Consider the following 15,105-nt stretch of genomic DNA (forward strand, 5'->3'; position numbering starts at 1 on the left):
AATTCAACGTTAGTTAAACGTTTGAATGCTTTAAAATACATCATTGTGTTTAATATTATGTGCAGCGAATTAATATCATTCGCTTCGAAACGGCTTCTCGGTCAAAATTATTGAATTATTACAATTCTATTTTTAAGTCAAACGACTGATGTATAATATTGGCCTTGTTTGGAGCCGTGTTCCTTGCAAGGCCATTTGGAAGAGCTTAATAAAACTTAATTTTAATAAAAAGTGATTAGAGCTAGCTTAAAAAAAAAGTGATTTATATGGTAGACAATAACACAAAGTATTACTTAATTTATTTATTTATTTATTTTATTTGGGAAACAAACAGTAACATAATACACAAATATATGATTAAAAAAGGTAATACAGATACCAATTAAGTTTCCACTTACAAATAATACAGAATTAGAGCAATTTGAATACGAAAAGGAATTAAGAATTAGGAATCAAATTTTTAACCAGTTAATTAACGAATAAAAAGTGTTTACTCGTTATGGTGGCTTTCCAAGGTCCACCCACTTTGTGTACGGAAAAATATTGATGATTTTATGTTAAAATGTAATTCTCATAGCATTGGTACAAGGAACAAACAAACTTGTTACTCCTGTTACTCGACTCCGAGTCAGTGACTCTTTTGTGGGGGCTTTATACGGTTCTACAACGGGATCCCGGTGAGCGTCCACAATGTCTCTGTTGCCAAATTAAAAAAAATATATTAAAGAACGCTTGTGTGCGAAAGGTTATACTACTAGTGATTTTATGGTTGATAGCACACTTTGGGGATGAAACGATCTCCTATAAGGCTGTATCTTTTCATATTGTATATTTTTAAATAATAAAATTGACAAAAAAAAGACCCGCCGTTTCTTACGCCGGTTCTTTGTCAGGTTATGGTAGTGTTTCATTTCAATGCTTGTTTATCGAATACATTGACGACCTCCGTGGTCGAGTAGTGTGTACACCGGTTTTCATGGGTACGCCACTCCGAGGTCCCGGGTTCGATTCCCGGCCGAGTCGATACAGAAAAAGTACCTTAGTTTTCCATGTTGTCTTGGGTCTGGGCGTTTGTGGTGCCGTCGTTACTTCTGATTTTCCATAACACAAGTGCTTTAGCTACTTACATTGGGATCAGAGTTATGTATGTGATGTTGTCCAATACTAATTTATTTAAAGGAATTTGATTTCATCGAGCAGATTTTACAGTTAGGCATTAAAAAAAACGCCCAGTCATATGTTAGTAAATAAAACGCATATAGTTTGAACCGGTTATACTTGAATATTTCCGGTCGTAGCTTTTATAATTATAATTTTTTTTTAACCCGGAAACTGGTTTACTGTAAAAAAAAATCGTATATTACATTGGCTTGATAACTTAAAGAGTTTGCATGTGTACCTTTGAGCCCAACTTAACCCTCTTAAATGGATAAATTAAAAAAAAGTTGTCCATTTCTTTGCGATTCAAACTTGTTTCGAGCCCATCAGAATCGTTTCAATGGCTCGACTGTGTAAACGTAACAGACAGACAGAGTTTCTTCCGCGTTTATAACATAAGTATAGATTATAATTGGTTAGTGTGATATCTACTCGGTGGTACCGTTCATACCCAGGCGGCACATTCGTCCGTTCTAAGTTATTTAAAAAAAAAAAGGATGCGTGTGAGTTCTACTTAACTAGCAGTTCTATTTAATTGCATTCAAATATTAATAATATATATATATATATAATTAAACATACTTATAATAGTAACAGAATGTAGATTTCCCACAGCTGGGCTAAGGCCTCCTCTCCCTTTGAGGCTGCTCCAATTCGGGTTGGTGGATTCACATGTGGCAGAATTACGTCGAATTTAGACACGTGCAGGTTTCCTCACGATTCCCTTCACCGCCGAGCACGAGATGAATTATCAACACAAATTAAGCACATGATAATTCAGTTGTGTCAGAAATGTACGCGTCCTAACCGCTGAGCCACCTCGGCTCAAATATAATTAATTACGATAAAATAATTATGATTATCACAATAAAACTCATTCATATATATAGCCTGTTCCAATCGAAGTAGGAAAAAAGATAAACAAACCTTAGATTCACGTATTTCATGCGATTTGCTAATAACTCAGCTATATTGCGCATTACTAAGAGTTTATGATTAATATATATTTATTTGTAATACAACAGTATTGCACTTAACTACTTATATCCAGTTTGATTTTACTTCCAAAATTCCGATGACAGTTTCGTCGACGTTCAAAACGCCATTTTTTCGCAAATCCATAGTGAACATCGTAAATTAATCGACCTCTCGACCGATGATGTCGCGTCAATTTGCTGTCAAATGTTGTTTATTTAGCTTTTCTGCTCTTATAGTTGGAATAGTGTATAGGAAACGTTCATAATTTAAATTCGTAATAAAATAAACATTGTATTAAAAGATAAAGTGTGAAGTTGTCTATTTCGAGCGACTTGACAGTTGACCCTTCAATGTCGGTTCAGCGAGCAACTTCATCGTGTAGTTTTTTTTTTATGTTATAGGTTGCAGTCGAGCAGCAGGCTCGCCTGATGAAAAATGAGGGGCTTGCAGGTGCGTTGCCGACCTTTCAGGACGGAGTTCGCTCTTTTCTTGAAGGTTCCCAAAAGTCGTATCGGTTAGTTTTAATGGCACCCTTCAAGCACAGGATAGAAAGGCAATCACATATTTTTCAAAAATCGCCAAAAGAAGTACAACTTCAAAAAGATTAAGATCTTACGTTTTTAAGCCTAAATTCATTTGCATATCCCGCCCCGTTTCTCAATCATTTATATAAGATTCGAAATATAAATAAATTAGGCTGAACTGGACGATACCTTGACATTGTTACAAAAAAAAACAAAAAACACAAATGTCAAAAATAGCGTCATTGTCCTTTAACTTTGACGTCACAAGACGTGTTTTGTCATCGACATTATGAACGCAAACGATGAATGATTAATATTAAACATGCATATATGAGTAACAAACTTTTTTTTTAGGGGGTCGGTTGTCATGTGCTTGACAACAAAAGTAGCCTGTATCGTTCCTCGGAGTTCAAGTTTGCTTCATACCAAATTTCGTCAAATTCATTGGTTTGGCAGTGAAAGAGCGACAGACAGACAGATTTACTTTCAAATTTATAATATTAAGTATATATTTAAATTTATTTTTTGTTATTGATTTTGTTCATACAGGATATTTAATGACAATTTTATTTCGTTTTGTTTGATTTTTTTCTTAAACGTCTTTAATTTATTTGATCATAATTTATTTTTTATTTCCAATGCACATTATTCCAAACCTTAAGTTTCTGCACTTGTTCAAAAATTTGCACATTCTATCACCTGCGATTTTTTCTTTGAAAAACACAAAGATCGCTTCAAATTAAGTAACTAATTACCAAAGCTATGATATCAGACTGACGTTTAGTCCTCACTAAACTTTTGAATTAAATTCTTATGGGAGGGTAAACCGCTTCGTTACGTAACGCGTTACGGCGCCAGTCTGTCTTGCGTCCCTTTCTCTTACGCACACTGCGGAAGGTAGGCAATATTGTTGTACATTCACAAAATTCTAATGTAAGAATTGTTACTAAGAATAAAATATATTTCATAATCAATAAAATATATTATTAATAAATAACCTTTATTTATATTATCATATTAATAAACATAAAATTCAAATAATAACCTAAGCTTTTCTCAAGTTAAACAATTTCATTATATAATAGTTCAACTTAGATTAGTTTTTTCAAATCAACATTGAGCAACAATCGAACTGTCAGGTTTAAAACATCGATACATTAACCATAGAGTTACATCACTAGTGTTGTTCCGAACGTATATTTAGACCTGTACGCCGACCAGTCAGTCGTCAATGTGTTTCCCTTGCGTGACGACCCGACCGACGTTTTTATTTTGTTTATTAACAATAAAATTATGTGGTGAGTTGTGTTTATAATTAAATATATTTCGTTACTAAATCGGCAACTATGTTAATAAGTGTAAATATATTATCTGTGTGTTTATATAACAATTTTTAATTAGATTGACTTCATTGTATGTTTTTATTTTATTCGCATGTTATTGTAACGTGACGGAGGGGGGTGTTATGAGGTCATTATAAAGTCTAGTGATCTTTGTTTGAATATATAAATCTATATATATATACATATATAAGCTAAATACCAAACGTTGTTTAATCAAGAAATCTCAGAAACTATAAAACATACAAGCCTGGAATTTGGCAGGTAGGTTCCTTATGTGTGTAGACATCCGCTAAGAATGGATTCAATGAAAGTCCAAGCCTTAGGGGGTAAAAGGGGGGTTGGAAGTTAGCATGAAAGTCCTATAGTCGGGCTTATTATAATTATAATTTTGTAGCTGATATGATTTCAAGGGAAGATTATTAGAAGTTGTGAATTAATGTCTTTAAATTAACATCCGTTTTTATGACTTGGTGCTATTTTAAATTCTAACAAGTCGTAAAATTTTTCACGAGTATTACTTTAATTCATTGATTGGTATATTCAAACGTCAATAACGCAAAGATTTACCGCTTGGGATGTTGTCGTCCCCACTCCCAACACAAGTGATGAGCTTAATAATTCCTTATTTAAGGGGGCATTGCTACTAACCTTAAAAAAAAGAAAAAGTATCGTCCTTATATTTGTAACAATATGTTTAAAAATACGTTCTTAAACTTAATGAGGGTTGAAATGAAAATTAGCTCATATCATCCAATAAATACCCGTGGCGATTACAGGGTGGGATTCAGGGGTGTTGCAAGGTGTGTTAAACGATTTTCTTAGTTGATTAGCTACAGTTACTGAACAGGTAGTCCATTGCTAGTCTCCCAAAATTCATATGTTAATCTAAATCTTAAATTCCTCGTATATCAAGATGGACGCACTATAAAATAACTTAACACAAACGTGCCAATATTATTGTCTTGGTGTGTGACAGACACCCTTGACACGTAACAGCATACCACTTCACTAGTGTGAGTGAACTTAGTATACAACGGTTGGCTTCTATTATCGACCTAATCTCAGCTATGGCAACCAATATATATTAATAATCACAAATTCGGTAATACGGTATTTTCAATACCGGTTTATGAAGCAAGAACATATTTATCATTTCATATATTTTTTCCTCCTAATGTTCGAATTATTCAAACATTTCGACACGCTATCCATTTGATAAAATGACTCGCGTAAAGCGTTTGGTCATTTTATTAAATTGGGAAAATAATCATTTTAAACACAGTAACGGCATGTAAATTTCCCATTGCTGGGCTAAAGCTCTCCCTTTGAAGCTTATACCATCACGCTGCTCCAATGGTGGATACACGTGTGGCAGAATTTCGTTTAAATTAGACACATGCAGGTCACCGTCTATCACGAGTTGAATTATAAACACAAATTAAGCACATGAAAATTCAGTGGTGCTTGGGTTTGCGACCTCAATCATCGGTTAAGAGGCACGCGTATTAACCACTGGGCCATCTCGATTCAATAATTGTTATATTTGTCAATAAATAATTAATAATTAGGATGACAACACTTTTGAATTAATAACAAAATCAAAATATACTTTATTCAAGTAGGCTTTCACAAGCACTTTTGAATCGTCATTTAACAAACTATATTAAGTCTTTACTTAAGTTTTTACTTAATATAGTTTGTTAAATGACGCTCGGAATGTGAACTCTACCGAGAAGAACCGGCAAGAAACTCAGTAGGTACACTTTTTCAACATCTAAAAATACACCCATGTTAGTTAAATACAATTATATATGTATGTTAAGTCTCCTGCCTGGAAGTCAACGAGCATTAACTCCACGCTTTTTTATCATCAATATAATCTTGTATCGAATAATATGCCTCATTTACCAATAATATTTTTTACAAATGATTTTAATCTATGAAACGGCAAAGTTAAAAATGTCTGCGGAATTTTATTATAGAAGCGGATACCTTGCCCCAAGAATGATTTATTGACTTTGACCTTGAGAACTAATATGTCCCTTCTGTACAATACTGAGTACTACTGTTCGGCAGTAGAGTATCTGATGAATGGATACCTACCGAAACGGACTTCCGCAAAGTCCTAGACGTGAAATAGATGTTGCTCAATGTATTTATTAATTAATTTATATATTTATTGTTAAAGTTACACCATCACGAAGCACTTAAACATTAATATCCGATGTGGGTAAGATTCTAAGTGATACATCTTTGAAGGTGTAAGCAACGTTGAGCATTCAAGCGTCTTCTTTATCGCAGGATTCATCTGGTCCATGTGATCGGCTGGTTGATGCTGTGCAACGCGGCGAGCGACGTAGATGTCTCTCAGATAGAAACATTCCTGCTAGAAGTTGCCGATGAGAAAGAAAAAAATGAAAACGTGAAATCAACAGTTCAAGCTAATTGTACGTTTCAGATTTTTTTTTTTATGACATACCTGATGGTAATTGGTCAGCGCCCATAGACAAAGGCGCTGTAAGAAATATTAACCATTCCTTACACCACCAATGCGCCACCAAACTTGGGAACTACGAAGCCCTACCAACATTGCTTTTCTGCAAATATTTTAAAACGGCTCCCCATAAATGTAATATTTCTAACAGTTTGTACAGCTGTGTTTACCTTGTCTTGTAAAATGACGATTCGAAAGAGCACGTACTATTCCAGACTACTACAATGTGCGATAAGACTGAGCAGATAGGATTCCACCCGTCTGGGTAGGTCCCATTCGCCACTGTACCGCTACACAGAAATATTTTTTATTGTTCTACTCGCCTTAAAGGATGAATGAGCCAGTATAACAGGCGCAAAGGAGATAACTTGGTCCTCAACTTCAGCGACTTATTTGGGTATATATAATGGTTACCACTTACCATCAGGTTTTCCATTTGCCAATTAAGAACAGATGTGTTTACTTTAATATATATTTTCAGATAAGTTATGTAATCATGAAAAGGGCCTTACTGCGCGGTGTGTCAAGAAATCCCTCTGTGGAGATAAAGCCCCGCCCGTGGATCCCGCCACGACTTTTACCTTCAGGTAAGAAAGGACCAGTCCAGAGGTTAAAACGTGTTTAGCTTGAGCACGTCACACACTTACTTGCCTCTTTATAATATTTGCGTCTTAAGTTTATAAAGGGTTACTTCATGAATGGTGTGTTACCTTATGAAGTACTCCCCGGGGTGTTTGGTATGTTAGTGACTTAAAAAAACCAGTATTGTGGCTTTTTATTATAAATGTGAAAGTAACTCTGAAAACCACTGAACCGAACTTGAAGAAATTTGGTACGAATCAAGTTTGAACTCCACGGAAGTACACAGGCTAAACGCCTACTCCTAACAACTATACCCGTAAACTCGAAACGAGTAATATACAGTTATAGAATATATAAATTTCGATCCAGATTAATTGACTTACAGAGATTATTATATATTATTTGTTATATATTATTTTAAATTGAAAAAAAAAAGTCAGTGTAGGCCACGTCTCCCAAGAAAGTATAAAGGATAAAAGTAAAATGTAAAAAAAAAACTTACAGAGAAATAGGAGGGACCTGCACTTATTTACAGACCTGCTGTCCCGAAAATAAAATAAGGACTGAACCAAAGAAACCTAAAGTACAGAAGAAACGTGGCTGCGGATACAGCAACCCTGGAGCGAACGTCCTGCGAGAACTGGCTGATAAATATGGATACGCGGATTATGGAGATTTCCCGTGGATGATTGTTATAATGAAGTAAGTACTGTTATTATATTTAAACTTCTGACTTCTGGTTTACATTATTATAAGTCGCTTTACAGTTAATTTTAAAAAGCATTGAAGTCTTAGAACGTTTAGTATTATTAAAAACGCATTGAGCATTGATTGGAAGATCATTTATATACATTTAAAATATAAAGGGATCTAAAGTTGAACCTTGTGGAGCACCCATTTTTAAAACAGATACAGAAAAAATAAACTGTTACGAGACTTAATTCCAAATTTGATTTATCATTTGTCCAATGTAGTAGAACCATTATAGTTAGGCGCTCTGTTTTTATAATGTCCATCAATATCAGAACAGGACGAATACTATTTTTGCGAATATGAATGACACCTGTAGTATGAAAAATAGACTAATGTACGAATAAACTCGAAAATCATTGCAGACGGATTCGTTATATCAAAATGTGATTTACGATATTGAATAATAATAATTATATCGTTTAAATAATTCGAGCCTTTTACGTAGGAAGTGAGTTTTATCAGAAAAATACTGCTACTCAGATCGTCATGGGCTAAGCTCGAGATTATTAACTTTTTTTTTTTATAAATAAATATTGGATAACATCACATACATTACTCTGATCCCAATGTAAGTAGCTAGAGCACTTGTGTTATGGAAAATCAGAAGTCACGACGGTACCACAAACACCCAGACCCAAGACAACATAGAAAACTAATGGACTTTTTCTACATCGACTCGGCCGGGAATCAAATCCGGGACCTCGGAGTGGCGTACCCATGAAAACCTGTGTACACACTACTCGACCACGGAGGTCGTCGAGTAGTGTGTACACTGGATCATCGCATGTAATTTAATGGCTAGATCCCGAAGCTTAGGTAAAGCTCGAGTCGATGCTGATAAAATTTCTCCCTGAGTTTGGAATTTCGATTTGTGTACACTCATGTGCCTCGGTAAGGACGTAAAGCCGTTGGTCCTACGCCTGAACTCTCCAGTCACATCGGATTTGGTGAGAAAAAGTATTTGTGCACTCGCTAGAGCCCTATAATATCTTGGACATTTTTTAAATAGCTTATATTTCTTTTTTGTTTTTTAAGATATTTATTAAAGTTTATCAACATAAGAATTAATAACATTAAGTGCTTAAATATATACAAATATGAATTAAAATATGTAGTTAGTGTATAAATCTTGACATAAATAAATAAATTTCAGTTAAATAAGAATATCTGGCGTGAAATTAATCAGGGGGACGTCAATGTCATACCATTTTATTACAAACATTGTTACAGGAAGGGAATACCAACGGGTCAGTTCGATAAGGCTTACGTAGCTGGTGGAACTCTTATTGACCCATCCGTCGTCATAACCGCAGCTCATAAAGTAGACGATATAGAAGACAATTCCGAGGTGTGTACATTGTTACTGATATAGCGTATTCCAATCTAAGAAACAACAAATCAAATCAAATCAAATCAAAAATCTTTATTCAATATAGAAGTGTTTACACTTGCTTATTGATTGTCAAAAATCTACCACCGGTTCGGAATTTAGCACCTCGGACCTGAGAAGAACCGGCGAAAGAACCTCAGCGGGATATTTTTTTTTTTTTTTTTCATTTTGCATGTACAATAATTATTATATTTTAGTTATTTGAAACAGCCTGGAGGCGATCATTTCATTCCCAAGGTGTGCAGTCAACTAAAAAGTCATTAGTGTTGTAATATCCTTTAGCACACAAACGCTCTTTAACGATTCTTTTGAATTTTATAATTGAATAATTTTGAACGTTTTCTGGGATCCTGTTGTAAAAACGTATACATTGCCCCAAAAAAGAGTTACTAACCCTGTGTAATCGGGTACTTGGAGTAACAAGTTTATTCTTACTTAGAACTAACCTTAGATTTACGAAATCGATGCGATTTGCCAATAACTCAGCTTCATCGTGCACTACTTGTGGGCTTGAACCCGCAATCATCGGTTAAGATGCACGCGTTCTAACCACTGCGCAATCTCGGCTCACATTTGACTATATTTCACCCAAAACTTTTTCATCCCAGATAATGTGTCGCGCTGGGGAATGGGACACCAAGACAGACGACGAATTCTTCAAGCATCAGGACAGAGACGTTAAGAGCATCATTATACATAACGAATACTTAAGGCGTACGTATTATATGTTACCTTGATATTATTATTTGGACTAGACTCCGGCCGTCGCTACGCCAATGAAAGGGGGGGGGGGGCTCATAGTTATATTTGGAATAGTAGTCCAATGAAACTTCATTAAAAGTATAACGCCTCGACTTACTGCCTCCACTGGTGCATTAGCAGCCTGTAAATTTCCCACAGCTGGGCTAAGGCCTCCTCTCTCTCTGAAGAGAAGGTTTGGAGCATATCACCACGCTGCTCCAATGCGGGTTGGCGGAATACACATGTGGCTGAATTTCGTTGAAATTAGACACATGTAGGTTTCCTCGCGTTGTCCGTCACCGCCGAGCACGAAATGAATTATAAACACAAATTAAGCACATGAAAATTCAGTGGTGCCTGTCTGGTTTTGAACCCGAAATCATCGGTTAAGATGCACGCGTTCTAACCACTGGGCCATCTCGGCTCATATATTTGTTAAGTTTTATGTTATTAAAAGCTGTATAATTTCTTCTAATAAATAAATCTGAAGTTAAACTTTCTTATCACAACCAGTGAAAGCCCATAACGATGTTGCGCTCATCATCCTGAAGGAGCCGTTCAACTTGGACGAAGCTCCTCACATAGGAGTGGCGTGCTTGGAGAAGAAGCTGCCAAGTCCTGGAACGGAGTGCTTCAGCATGGGTTGGGGCAAGGACTTCGTTAATGATCAAATGTATGCTGCTATACTTAAAAAGGTAAGTAAGATTCTATTCATTTTTAAGTCTAGCGTTTGTTATAAAGTAAACCAAAATCCAAATATTCTTTATTCAAGTTATTTTGATGACTTCCGTGGTCGAGTAGTGTGTACACCGGTTTTCATGGGTACGCCACTCCGAGGTCCCGGGTTCGATTCCCAGCCGAGTCGATGTAGAAAATGTTCATTAGTTTTCCATGTTGTCTTGGGTCTGGGTGTTTGTGGTACCGTCGTCGATTTTCCATAACACAAGTGCTTTAGCTACTTACACTGGGATCAGAGTAATGTATGTGATGTTGTCCAATATTTTATTGATCTATTCAAGTAGGCTCATAAAAGCACTTTTGAAGCGTCACGTTACAGTTGCATTAAATGTAATGATACCACCGGTTCAGAAAGTAGATTCCACCTAAAAGAACCGCCAAGAAACTCAGTAGTTATTATTTTCCACCATTTTAAATAGATCAATAAAATACAACTAAATGTATATCTTGTTTATATATCAACAAATACTAAAATTATGATCTCGTATTGAGTAATATACCTTATTTATCAATGTTCTTTGGACAAGAGCTTTAATTTTTTCAATAGTGTAACCGACCTGCCTCAATTCAATGGCTTAAATTGTTTTAGTTGAAACTACCGCTGGTCGCTGCTGACAGATGTCAGAATCTCTATCGGAACAGCCAGCTGGGTCAATCGTACAGCTTGCACAAGAGTCTCACGTGCGCTGGGGGGGAGGCAAACGTCGATACTTGCATGGGAGACGGCGGCTCATCACTCGTATGCCCTATCCCTGTAAGTATTACACTTAGGAACTTAGGAACCTTCAAGAAAAGAGCGTACTCTTTCCTGAAAGGCCGGCAACGCACCTGCAAGCCCCCCGGTGTTGCAGATGTCCATGGGCGGTGGTAGTCACTTTCCATCAGGTGAGCCTCCTGCTCGTTTGCCACCTCTAACATAAAAAAAAAAAAAAGTATGGTGCTTAATATTTCTTACAGCGGAAACGACTAATAGTGTCGACGGTCTATCAGGTAGCCCATTGAATACCTGATAAGGCAACCAAGTAATCTGTAATAGTCTGTGTTCAAACAAATTAAAAGTGCCTCAAAATGAAATTTGTCTATGAACCATGGGTGGTCGAAGATGTTCTTTTTTTTTTTCAGGATAAATCTGGTTTACGCTATTCCGTCGTCGGGATGGTCGCTTACGGACTCGGTTGCGGAATAGAGAATTTGCCGGGAGTCTACGTGAAAATACCTGAGGTGTACGATTGGGTGTTCAGGGAAATGGTCACACAAGGCTACAACGAGAAGTTCTTTGTCAGCTAGAAAGCATAAAGATGTGTTTTTTTTTTAATTTGTTGTTTTTTTTTTTTATTTACACAATTTTCTCACACTTTTGTACATCTTATTCAAACAATCAAGAGACAAGTTAACATCCTTGACATCGAATTGAAATCTTGACCTTTGATATCATCGGTGACCTTGAATAAACTATCCATAATGGATTTACGGAAGCTGTCATCGGAACTTTTGAAGCAAAATTAAAGCGGATATAAGTAGTTAAGTGTAATAGTGTTATTAAATGGTATGGTGGCAAATTGCATGGAATACGTAAATCAAAGGTTTACATTAACACATTAACCGCCTGTAAATTTCCCACTGCTGGGCTTATATAAATTCATATATTAATTGAGAACTGTTTCTAGTGCATGATATAGCATTAAATAACGCTCATCAGATGTTCTACCGCGATACAATAGTGTTGCGTGAACGGCTCGGTGTTTAACGCTCGAAGGGCGTGTCATGTTAATATCCAGTGACTATAGGGCTTATGATATAATAGTAACAGTAAATTTCCCACTGCTGGACTAAGGGCCTTTTGAGGAGAAGGTTAGGAGCATATTCCACCACGCTGCTCCAATGCGGGTTGGTGGATTCGCAGAATTTCGTTGAAATTAGACACATGCTGGTTTCCTCACGATGTTTTCCTTCACCGCCGAGCACGAGATGAATTATAAACACAAATTAAGCACATGAAAATTCAGTGGTGCTTGCCTGGATTTGAACCCGCAATCGTCGGTTAAGATGCGCGCGTTCTAACCACTGGTACATCTCGGCAAATCTAAGGTTTGTTTATCTTTATTCGATTGAATTTAGCCAAATTAATAATAAATAAGAAAATAGCTCCTTGCATATCGTATATGTCCGATGCGTTGCCAAAAATTTTAGCATCAAATACAATAAAACCATGAAACTATTACAAGAAACACTTATTAGCAGAGATAACCCATAAAGTCTAGCTTAATCAAAGATGGTGATTTCATATATTTTGATTTTCTGGCTGGAGGAACGTGATACGCGTCTCCACCACGAAGTAGGGGGGAGCTCGCCGGGACCCAGGCCGCCTAGTCATGGGATCGCTTTCGGAATCTGGACAACACCACTCAAACAATCTCACACTATAACTCCAAACCCTCGCCTTCTCATCTTAGCCCAGGAGTGATAATTTTTTTTTGTGATAGTTGGCAAACGAGCTGGAGGATTACCTGATGGAAAGTGCCAACACCGGGGGACTTGCAGATGCATTACCGGCCTTTAAGGAAGGAGTACGCTCTTTTCTTGAAGGATCCCAAGTCGTATCGGTTCGGAAAAACCGCCGGCGAATGCTGGTTTCACAGAGTGGGGATTGCAATTGAAATTTACAGGGTGTTACTTACTTACACGTAAATATTTAATCTAAACTTATTCAGTACACTTTGAAGCTCTACGATTTAACATATTACAATCGAACAGACATACTTAATGGTCCAAATATTTCAAGCGCTCCGCATTTAATGTTGTACCACAAATCGTATCGTATGTGGTACATTAATACAGCACTTATGATCCGGTGTTAGCCTCATAAATTCCTTGGACCACAGCATAAGCCCAATAGTAGTTTTTCAAAGCTCCATTTGATGGGACACCACATCATCAAACTACAATTATTGGCACACCAAAAGCATATATATGGCAACTGATACCGATGATGATGAAATCATTCACAGAGGTCCAGAGCCGTCGTTTGAGTCGAAGATATCGTTTACATTGTTCGATGAGCAGGGATTATTGAAACGTTTAGAAACACAAGTAAACGTAACAAGAATCAGGTCTATAGAATCGAGGTCATTATTATGTCTACAAAACCTTTGGAACAACAGGATTATGTTCTAATTTGATTGGAATGTAGGAATATTAAATAGTTTATATGCTTTTATACGGGGCAAGCGAGAAGGAGCATTAACTTGAATCTTTTGTAGAAGATTACTACAATCTATCACTCCGTGTATTTTCCGTGTACTTTGAAAAAATGTTTTTAAATGTGGATTGTAGCGATGACCGCTCTTTGGACAGCCGGCACTACGAGCTCCTCCAAATCAGCTAGCCAGCGCGTTGTCCAATCAGAAAAACGACGTTAAAGACGTCGGGTTCACCACAGTATTGTGAAATAACAATATTGCACAATACTAGTAAGGTAGAAACAGTTCAATCCCTTCTAATATTATAAATGCGAATTTAACTCTGTCTGTTGCTCTTTCACGGTCAAAACACTGAACCGAATTTGATGAAGTTTGATATAGAGATAGCTTTAGTCCCGAGAAATGACGTAGGTTAGTTTTTTCCACGGAAATCATCCCATAAGGGTGTGAAAAAGTTTTGGGAGTTAATATTTATCTTAACTAAGGAATATAAAAATCATTATAATTTAACTTTTCGATAACTTAAAACAAGTCAACCAGAAGATGATTTGATTTTTTTAAGAACTTTGTATACCGTGTCTGCTATCTATCGATACTGACCACTGCGAGATTTTTTTGATATCGGTAGGCGGACGAACAAATAGCCCACCTGATGTTAGGCGGTCACCACCGCCCATAGACAGTGGCGCTGTAAGAAATATTAACCATACTAAGATGTTATGTCCCTTGTGCCTGGAGTTGCACTGGCTCAGTCATCCTTTAAACCGAAATACAACAATACCAGGTACTGCTGTTTAGCTGTAGAATATCTGATGAGTGGGTGGTACCTACCCAGACGGGCTAGCACAAAGGCCTACCACCAAGGTATTATATTTAACAATTGAATTAATTTATCTATATATCTATCTATCTATCCTGACCGTTCTCGGTCACAGCAACTAGGATCTGACTATTGAGAACTTCTGTGTGTGTGTTCTGAAGTGACTGACATAGCAAGTTTTTGCAACGCATGTACGACCACATTCGCTGCAGGTCAGCACCCCTCCGACATAATTGGTCATGGTCACAGGTGGTCGGGCCTTGAGCTCATCCCGTAAACCACTGCAAGCAAACTTGAACTCCAAGGAAGGAAGGGTTTTCCATGTTAAGCACCTGTCGACTAATCCCTAAAACGAGCGACGCCGCAACCAACGACTATTTTGCC

At 36.8% G+C, this 15,105-nt stretch overlaps 1 protein-coding gene across 1 annotated transcript; it reads left to right on the plus strand.

Annotated features, from left to right (window-relative positions):
- Positions 1-3,875: 3,875 nt before the first annotated feature.
- On the plus strand, positions 3,876-12,013 carry LOC113399281 (phenoloxidase-activating factor 2-like). The gene is made up of 9 exons (XM_064219869.1): positions 3,876-3,958; positions 6,305-6,450; positions 6,979-7,084; positions 7,584-7,781; positions 9,063-9,180; positions 9,831-9,936; positions 10,477-10,658; positions 11,291-11,455; positions 11,824-12,013. Exons 1-9 carry the CDS (start codon positions 3,954-3,956, stop codon positions 11,986-11,988), a joined length of 1,191 nt encoding a protein of 396 aa, XP_064075939.1. The 5' UTR covers positions 3,876-3,953; the 3' UTR covers positions 11,989-12,013.
- The last annotated feature ends 3,092 nt before the right edge of the window (positions 12,014-15,105 follow it).

Source organism: Vanessa tameamea, chromosome 29 (genome assembly GCF_037043105.1).
Source record: "Vanessa tameamea isolate UH-Manoa-2023 chromosome 29, ilVanTame1 primary haplotype, whole genome shotgun sequence".
Taxonomy (NCBI): Eukaryota; Metazoa; Arthropoda; class Insecta; order Lepidoptera; family Nymphalidae; genus Vanessa; species Vanessa tameamea.

Excerpts from the sequence above, each read along its gene's own strand:
- LOC113399281 (XM_064219869.1), top strand. Across the intron at positions 7,782-9,062 it reads TGGATGATTGTTATAATGAA|GAAGGGAATACCAACGGGTC; the intron begins GTAAGTACTGTT and ends ACATTGTTACAG. Across the intron at positions 11,456-11,823 it reads CACTCGTATGCCCTATCCCT|GATAAATCTGGTTTACGCTA; the intron begins GTAAGTATTACA and ends TTTTTTTTTCAG.